The 8,714-nt window shown below is 38.7% G+C and overlaps 3 protein-coding genes across 3 annotated transcripts; 2 read left to right on the top strand and 1 right to left on the bottom strand.

Annotated features, from left to right (window-relative positions):
* The first annotated feature begins 824 nt into the window (after positions 1-824).
* On the top strand, positions 825-3,172 carry LOC108148440 (pickpocket protein 19). The gene is made up of 7 exons (XM_017275474.1): positions 825-1,042; positions 1,255-1,789; positions 1,945-2,350; positions 2,498-2,551; positions 2,612-2,747; positions 2,811-2,923; positions 2,982-3,172. Exons 1-7 carry the CDS (start codon positions 825-827, stop codon positions 3,170-3,172), a joined length of 1,653 nt encoding a protein of 550 aa, XP_017130963.1.
* Positions 3,173-3,221: 49 nt separating this feature from the next.
* LOC108148586 (pickpocket protein 19) lies at positions 3,222-5,634 on the bottom strand. Its single transcript, XM_017275634.1, has 7 exons — positions 5,477-5,634; positions 4,501-5,155; positions 4,140-4,440; positions 3,902-3,949; positions 3,705-3,849; positions 3,537-3,643; positions 3,222-3,478 (listed from the first exon to the last, which is right to left on the bottom strand). The coding sequence occupies exons 1-7, from the start codon at positions 5,632-5,634 to the stop codon at positions 3,222-3,224; spliced, it is 1,671 nt and encodes a 556-aa protein (XP_017131123.1).
* A 280-nt stretch (positions 5,635-5,914) lies between these two features.
* Positions 5,915-8,362, top strand: LOC108148441. Its single transcript, XM_041709122.1, has 6 exons — positions 5,915-6,024; positions 6,249-6,849; positions 6,913-7,062; positions 7,129-7,327; positions 7,825-8,061; positions 8,121-8,362. Exons 1-6 carry the CDS (start codon positions 5,915-5,917, stop codon positions 8,225-8,227), a joined length of 1,404 nt encoding a protein of 467 aa, XP_041565056.1. The 3' UTR covers positions 8,228-8,362.
* Positions 8,363-8,714: the final 352 nt, after the last annotated feature.

The raw sequence follows: 8,714 nt of genomic DNA, 5'->3' as shown, positions 1-8,714 counted from the left end.
AATAACTTGTTTACACAAAACAATTCGGAACGACAGACAATCGACTGAAAGCTTGACAAAAATGTCCGACATCTTCCCCAACTTTGCTTTTGACCAGCACTCAATAAACAGTAACACAGACTTGTCCAACCACCAGTACTTTGCTTATACACTCTCAGAAAATAAGAAGATAATAAATTTACAAACAGAAAAATAATAATATATTTTATAGAATATATGAACTCTAGTTATGGCTTTAAATTGATGATTTTCAATACTAATCTTTTTTTTCAAAATTTTTTATGCAAATTCCTACAAGCCGTTAAAAACTCGAAGTAAGTTGTTGACTTCCTTAAATTAATTTAGGCTTATATCCAGTAATCTTGGCTTCTAATTTGAGTCTTCTTGTCTGTTCATAGTAAAATTATTTTGTTATAATTCTTTACTGCACATACCTAAAACAAATCTAGCAAAAATGGTAATTTAAACAGTTTTTTGACTGTATCAGCTCCGTTTAATGAACGAACAAACAGTCGGGCCAGCAGAGGATTACGATGCCAATGGACAGTGACTTGCACCATCCCACTGCTATCCTGAATCGAGTTGAGTAAACAACTTGCGCGTCCTTGGCCACTTTTAGTCCTGCCACCCGGCGCAGAGCCCCCCCAAGTGTTAATTGTGTGCGTGATTTAAGTTTTGCTGGGGCAGGAGAACCAGTCTTGACCATTTCGAATAATTGCTTTTTGATTGAGTTCAATGCTGCGGAGGCTTTCTGCGCGCTTAACTTAAATTTGAATTCTTAATATCTTCGCAGCACTCGAACGAAGCGCATCCCAAATAAAGTTATGTTTTACCCACTGGAACTTCCACGGCCCCGTCGACCACTGTACATGGATTACGACGGAAAAACTGGACTTATCCTGACGCAGCAGGATACCACGAATGTAAGTCCTTTGCGAAAACTATGGCTGCTTTTGCTGCCTTATCTCAAGGGCTATGCAGCAGAGTCCTCTGTACACGGCATACGATATTTGGCTGATCCCAAAATGAGAAAATTCGAGAGGTAAGTCGATAAATGCAAATAATAAAATTTAATTTAAAAATGTAATTTAACAAGAAAAGGAAAAAATACTTTCGCAGAAACAATTTGGGAGTTTTAATGTTGGCTACGTTTTTTTATAATTTGTTTACAATATTTTAAAACAATACATTTAAATTCAATTCCTTAAATAATAGATTACTAAATGAATTGTATTATTTACGTTATAAAATAAGGCTAATCTGGTTGCTGATTCTGGTGACCACCAGCATTGGTGCCATTGTGGTTTATGTGGACCTGAACGAACTTTACCAAACGGTGCGCATACATACCACCATCAAGAACACCATGCTCCCAATTTTCCGGGTTCCATTTCCCTCGATTGGCCTTTGCCCACGGAATCGCCTCAATTGGAGGCTTTTGGAGAACGGGGCAGCTGAGCACTTTCTGGGAGCCAATGTGTCTGCAGCCCAAAAGGACCTTTTCGTTAAGTTCTTTACTGCTGCAGGGGATCCGCACTTGTCCCGCATGAACGAAATGTCCACTTTCTTCAGGAATGAAACTCTAGTGGCTGACTTGCACCTACTGAACGACTTAGATCTCCGCGAAGTCTTCGAGTACCTCCAGATAAGATGTCAAGATCTATTCCATGCCTGCCGCTGGCGGGGAAATCCAGTGAACTGCTGTGAGGTTTTCGAGCATCAGTTCACGGAGTCCGGCTTGTGTTTTGTCTTTAACACGGAGATCAGTCCGGCGTCACGAAAAAAAGCTGTGAGTTACTCTCTGATTAAATATTATATTTAATTTAATTAAATTAATACCAAAATCATGTTTATTAAGAGGTTTAAAAATTATTATTTTTAATTTTTTTTCAACCAAAGATAAGTTCTAAGTCAAAAAGAATATGTTTTGTATACCTATTTCAGAGTGAGGACAGATACTACCCGCTTCGCACTCCGCATTATGGCGAAGGCTCGGGATTAGACATTTTCCTGAGGCGCAACAGGTCGCTCATCCGTCCGGGAAAACGAGGCATAAACGTGATGATCAAGCAGCCGCAGCAGTGGAGCGATGTTGTGCGCCATGTGCCACATGAAGCGCACACCAGGATCAGCATGGTGCCCCGCTTCACGGTCACGGATGAACGGACCCGGTCCGTGTCTCCCCAAGTCAGAAGATGCATCTTTCCCGATGAAGTGGACAGTCCGCAGTACAAGAATCTGCCGGGATTTCAGTATTGGGTGGGCAACTGCCGCAGCAAGTGCCATCAGGAACACGTCATCGAACTCTGCAAGTGTTCGCCCACTATATTTTTCCCCATTACCGATAAAGGTAAGCCTATACATTATTTCGTTGCCTTATAAGTTAATCCCAAAATATAAATAAAAAGCTACTCACTTAAAAGTGAAACTATTAGATTTATTGATTAATTCTAAGAAATATTCATACATGTTTTTATTTATATTTTATATTCTGTAGATAACTTTACTGCCTGCAAAGCTTCAGACTTCAAGTGTCTCTACGACAACAGACGTAAGTTTGTTACCCTTATGTATTTTAAAATTTGATATTATTTCAAAAGTTTGCTCACAGTTATCTTTAGTATTGAACGACATCCCGAAGAGGACGAATTTGTGAAAAATCCCTTTAAGGAAAGCATGATTTGTGACTGCTTTACCAGCTGCACTCAGCTTATTTTCGAGCGCGTTTTTACCACTACTTCACTAGAGTAAGTAAAATATATTAGAAAAGCTCTATAACAACAGTCAACATTTTCTAAATCCTTTGTTAGTAATAATGAAACCGATACAGAGGCTGGCACAATGCGATTGGATATATTTTACCAGTCCGGCTGGTTTATTCAATATCAGACCACCATGAGATTTACCTTTGTGGAATTACTGGGTTGGTTAAACATCTTAATTATTTTTAAAAGTAATACATTTGCATTTTTATATTTCAGCAAGTTTTGGTGGCATAATCGGACTTTTTCTGGGCGGCTCATTGCTGAGCGCCTTTGAGTTGGCCTACTATTTTTCTATTGGTCTTTATTTGTATATACAAGGTAAGGGAAAAGTGAAAAAACCCGAACCTCGCATTATAACTGTGCCATTTGGTCAGAGAAAAATAACACCAATTAAATACATACATTAAACTGTTAATTAGTATCATATCAATAAAAATGTCCTTCTAAATAACCTTGTTACCAAACATTTTTTCTATGGTTAAAGGGATGCCTTAGTTTACCTTCACCAAAGTTCTTTTGGGCTGCAGGGCTGACATCGTTTTTAAGGTAGTTCTTAAATGTTCGCCATTTGATTCGCAGTTGCTTATTTAAGACCCCGTAGTATTTGTTGTCATATAGATGCATGGCCAGGCCCACAGTTAAATAGTAAATCAGTTCAAAGGCACTAACCACAGAAGCTCCCAAACAGAGACCAAAGATTCCACCTAGATTGGCTGCAAGAAAATAATCAAATTTTAGATAGATATATATTCAACGCTCGAATTGTCGTACCTATCAAATCAATTGTGGTGAATTCCAAACTGGTGCGATACAAAGGTGTAGTTTCCACCTGATAGTGCACATCCACTTTGAACAGTTTTTGTTGTGGATCTTTGGGCCTGCAAGCAATGGTATTGGATATTTAAAAAAACAACAAACAAAGGTTACGTTTATCCCCACAGTTTATGAGCAGACAAAGGCAGAGTGGTGGTGGCCGTATAATAGTCGAGCAGGTAGCAGTTCACAAAACAGGAACAGGTCATCCCCGGCTTAGTGGCACTGAAAAGGGCATCCTCGTCCCTCCGTTTGTCGTAGCTGAAAATGTCTGCAACGAAGGGCTGTAATATCCAGTATTAATCTTTTCAAATCACATTTACCATTGTTACGAGCCAGGCACCGTAGGCTAACAGAATTGCATTCTTTAACTGCAAAATAATAGGTTTTTTGTTTTAAATATGAAAAATATATATTTTAAAAATTTAAATTTTTTATTTCACTATCTTTAACTTTATATACAAACCGAAATGGATTTCAAATAAATAAGTGTTAATACTTTATACTCTTTTAAGGTATTTTATCTAATTGCCTTACTTTTTGAGTGGACTTTAAACTTACCCCTTTTGTTGAAAAGGAAGAAAATTGGCAGAGAGCAGTTGCAGAGCTGAACCAAGTAGGACTCGTGGCATCTATTTAGGCAGTTGGTGAGCTGAAAGGGTTTTCCAAACTTCTTGGCCGCATCATGTTCATCCAACTCATGCTGCTCGTCCGCAAAAAGGCAGTTCCTACGCTCCGGAGGAATGTTGCGTGTGGTCTCATCCGTCCAAGTGAGATCCGGACGTACGGTCACATAGGTCTCCGTATTTTGGGTCATTGAGTATAGAACATTGTTCAACTGATCTGGCTTCTTAATCATAACCTGGTGTTGAAATAAATATGCACTTATTTATTTAGTTTTCTATGCTAACTATATTCTTACGTAGACATTATCGTTGGCCTGGGAATCGGGTCGCTTAAAACTTTCATTGATGAGCAGATCAAAATTTAATCCAGTACCTTGACCTGCCTTGGCATTATGCCTTGGATAAAAGTTTCTACCTTCCCTTTCTCTTATTGCCTTCGAGAGTGGTGATATCTCTGAATTGAAAACCAAACAAAATCCAAACTCTGTCTTTTCCATAACAAAATATTCACAACAATTGAAGGGGGCACTGCGCCACAGGCAGGATTTGGAGACCATTATGTCCTCGCAGCGTATGGTCAAGAACATGGATAGTTCGGTTAAATTCACAAATCCCACTGCCTCCAGATTATCGTCCTCCAGTTGGGACAAACTGGCCATGTAAATGCCAAAGCGGAGGGTTTCCAAACGGGCAACCAAGATGGTAAAACTTTCGACAAGTTCCACGCTCGAGTTGGCAGGCAGGAATTTCTCCTTGGCCGCCTCCAATTTGGTCCAATCAATGCGATTGTCCGTGCAAATTCCCACAGCGGGAAATTGGACCAGGAAAACGGGGTATTGTGGATCGTGGACCACTGTCTGCAGCTTTTGGGTCACAAAACGCTCAGAAAGTAGAAGGTAGAAGAAAAAGGAGAGACCTACGCTGATGATCAGCAGCACACACCAGATGAGTCTGTAAATGAAAATTATCCAAAGCCATCAACCAAAAAATTATATTTAAAAAAATATTTGCAAATCAATTAGGTTAAACTATTTGTTTATAAAATCCATTCGGTTCTATGCCGCTAAAAAAAAACGTATGTTTTTGCCAAACCAAAAATCTAATCAAAATAATGTCTTATTAACAGAGATGATACGCGATTTTAGCTACGAACTACATTGTCTGAATCAAGAATCAGAATCAATTAAAAATTGAAAAATGATCGAGATGTAGTCATTTTTGGAACTTAACTAATAAACGAAAAGGAATATAATATGTTTAGCACCAACCCACCTCTCTACATTGTGCAACTGTGGATCGTACAAATAGCGAACGCAGTGAATAGTTGACTTTTCGCAATAGCTCCGAAAATAGACCCTTAGCAAATCCATGAGGCACTTGTCACTGGCACTAATACTGGCTGCCGCCACCGACTTATCTCCCTTGGCCATTCTGGAACCGAGTCACTCAATCACTGAGCTTTGGCCCGGAATTCGGGAGTCCCTTTTATGGCCACAGTTCGACTTGTTACTAGTGGACTTGTAATTGCAGTCGGTGAACTTTTTTCGGATAGGCCATCCATTATGGCTCACAAGCTTTGTAATTGAGTAGTTATGTTTCCGGAAATTGATAAGCCCGCTGACAGAAGTGCCGGTCGAACTCATTGATTAGCGGGCTGAACTGCCAATTAGGCATGATTTTCTCACAGTAGAAGTTTAGCGTTTGAGCGAAATGCGAGAAACTGTCTGGAAGCCGGAACCTACCTCCGAGGATAATGATGATGACCACCAGGAGTCCGAGAAGGAGAGGAAGGGGAAAAATAAGTTTGCATCGGCCAGGCGGTGAGTGACAATTTACCATAACACCAATACTCCTCTGATATTTCCCCTAACCGAGGAGTAAAAACTCTAAAGCATGCGGAAAAAATATTAAATTCTGTAATAGACACTCTTTTATAATATAATTATTCCCATACGAGTGTATGATACATTTGAACGTATAATAACTCATATTCGAAATTAAATACTGTTTTTTAATGATATATGGATATTTGGTTAGTACAATAAATCACATTGTGCCTTTTCTTTAGGTATGCTAGAGTGCCGCTTAAAATTATCGCTTTTTTAGCCACTGTGTATGTGAGTATTTTGTCCTCGGAGCGATATTTCTACTACTGGGTGCAGACCTCCATCGAAAGGACGGATGTGCATGTGTCTGAGATCAGTTTTCCGGGCGTCACCATTATCCCGATTAATTTCACCAGTGTAAATATATCAAAAGAAGCACAGAGGCAGAGCAAAGCCTATAATTTGGTCCAGTCCGTGATGTGGCAAACTCCGATGGCAGCTCGCCTGACGGAGGAAAACTTCACGGAGTTTTCGGAACTCGAGGATTTGGACGTATTTAAGTGGAAAATCTCCAAGTCCTGGCAGCTCAATTGCAAACAGTTTTTTAACGAGTGTCAGTGGCGCCGCAAACCGATGAACTGCTGTGAAATTTTTCGTCCTGGAAAGACCTTGAATGGGTTTGCCTTCGTCTTCAACTCACCGCTCGCCTCTGGAGGGGACGAAACTTGGCCATGGTCCGTGGCATCATCGGGTTCCTATAGCGGTCTTACCGTAAAAATTCAACGGCACCACAGCCAGTATATTGTGAACACGCTGGGTGTGAGTCCCAAAATTATTATTTACCGTATAGTATCTAGTTTAATTTGCAAATATTTATTCCAGGTTGTAGTACATGAACCCTCTCAGCATCTGGGCATGAGCATTGACTATTCTTCGGAGGATCGTATTGTAGTGCCGGTCGAACCACTGCGTTTCACAGCCGAATTGCAAGTCAAGGCTCGACCTGTTCAAATGCGTCGATGTTACTTCGAGGTTTATTACTGCTTAAATGAAATACCTGAAAAAATGCAGTTAACTATCTAACCCTTTTATTTTTAGAACGAAATTCCTCCCGACAATACCCGCTCGGAATGCATATACAAGTGCCACGTTAACTACATACTTAAAAAGTGCAACTGCACTTTGGATTTACCAGTTAAAGCCGTTTTCAATAAAGAAAACAGTACCAATGCAAAGGACAGTAGCAACAGCAGGATTTGTGGTGTTAAAGACCTATACTGTTTTAATAAGAATCGACGTAGGTTTTTAAGTTTAAAACTTCAAATGATATTGGGAGTCCTTACTAGTAAACATTGAACTGTTGTTCTTACCAGGGACTGCACATAATGATTATTCATTTGCCAAAAAATCAATCAATTAATATTGGCATTTGGTCAAACTATTCATTTAATAAATGATTATTCAATTTTCAATCCTTATAATATTTTATTTGAGTAATTTAATAAAAAAAATTTTAATAGTCATTTTTTATTAAGGAAAAATGTTAAAGATGACTATTTTTGTTTTATCAAAATAAACTCTTTTGGAAACTGCAAGTTCTGTGTGCAGAGTATTGGCGATATTTTTGCATAGAACTGTAAAACGACAAACGTGAAAAGTATACAAAAAGTAAAAAAAATAATCATTATTTTGTGATTTTGGAAATAAACCTTACATTGATTACGGTCCCTAGTTCAAACGAAAAATTAAATTTTAAATGCTTAAATGCTTATAACATTTTTCATGACTTTATAGTCAACATTTTTTCCATGAGCAACATTATCGAGGAGTCCAGGGACAACGTGTTTACCACCGTTGACTGCGGCTGTTTTCCTGCGTGTGATCACACCCAGTACCATACGTCCACCTACACCGAAAGATTGGGCACTCACACCAGCCATGCCACGGAAATCGAAATAGATGTGTATTTTCAGGAGGAGACCCTCTTTTCCTACCGCTCGATGCTTCGATTCACCCTGATCGATCTGATGGGTAAGTTTGGAACTCGATTATTATTTTTACATAAAAAACTAAACCCTTTTAACACACAGTTTCCTATGGAGGAATAGCAGGTCTGATCATGGGCATGTCGGTGCTGGGCTGCTTCAATGCCTTCTTGGATCAATTTGCCTGTTGTCGTCTACCCCACGACTACTAATGTGCAACTATGAAATCCCAGACATCAGCAGCTGCGTTCTCACGTTTCTATACTTACCTGAAATCGAAGCACACACAAATACACTATACACCTGGTTCTTGGGATACACACATAAATGGATCCATAAATAAAACGCATTAGGAAAATCATTTCGTATTTACTACTACCTGCCTAGACAGTGGAAATTTTTAAGTGCAGCCCCAATCAGACAGAACAAAAACTATGGGTGTCGAATGGACAAATGCACACAAATGGAAATCAATATGGTTTGTTCAAATGCACTCACAAAATATGTATTTACAATAAATAATATATATTTTTCATTTGAAATATACAAATTAGTTCACTTTATAAATACAATATAAGAAAAAATATATAAAAAAAGTAGATAATGTTTTACATGAAGTTAAAAAATTAAAAAGCAAGCCCTTTCATCAACAAATATACAATTTAATTAGTTATCAATTTTTTGTGTATTAATGTTTAA

Source organism: Drosophila elegans, unplaced genomic scaffold, assembly GCF_018152505.1.
Source record: "Drosophila elegans isolate 14027-0461.03 unplaced genomic scaffold, ASM1815250v1 contig_476, whole genome shotgun sequence".
NCBI lineage: Eukaryota > Metazoa > Arthropoda > Insecta > Diptera > Drosophilidae > Drosophila > Drosophila elegans.
This window is presented reverse-complemented; position numbering and strand designations above follow the sequence as displayed.

Excerpts from the sequence above, each read along its gene's own strand:
- LOC108148440 (XM_017275474.1), top strand. The coding sequence starts at position 825 with ATGTTTTACCCACTGGAACTTCCACGGCCCCGTCGACCACTGTACATG. Across the intron at positions 1,043-1,254 it reads AAAATGAGAAAATTCGAGAG|GCTAATCTGGTTGCTGATTC; the intron begins GTAAGTCGATAA and ends TTATAAAATAAG. Across the intron at positions 2,924-2,981 it reads TACCTTTGTGGAATTACTGG|CAAGTTTTGGTGGCATAATC; the intron begins GTTGGTTAAACA and ends TTTATATTTCAG.
- LOC108148586 (XM_017275634.1), bottom strand. The coding sequence starts at position 5,634 with ATGGCCAAGGGAGATAAGTCGGTGGCGGCAGCCAGTATTAGTGCCAGT. Across the intron at positions 5,156-5,476 it reads CAGTTGCACAATGTAGAGAG|ACTCATCTGGTGTGTGCTGC; the intron begins GTGGGTTGGTGC and ends TTTCATTTACAG. Across the intron at positions 3,850-3,901 it reads GTGCCTGGCTCGTAACAATG|ACATTTTCAGCTACGACAAA; the intron begins GTAAATGTGATT and ends CCTTCGTTGCAG.
- LOC108148441 (XM_041709122.1), top strand. The coding sequence starts at position 5,915 with ATGCGAGAAACTGTCTGGAAGCCGGAACCTACCTCCGAGGATAATGAT. Across the intron at positions 7,328-7,824 it reads CTGTTTTAATAAGAATCGAC|TCAACATTTTTTCCATGAGC; the intron begins GTAGGTTTTTAA and ends ATGACTTTATAG. Across the intron at positions 8,062-8,120 it reads CACCCTGATCGATCTGATGG|TTTCCTATGGAGGAATAGCA; the intron begins GTAAGTTTGGAA and ends TTTAACACACAG.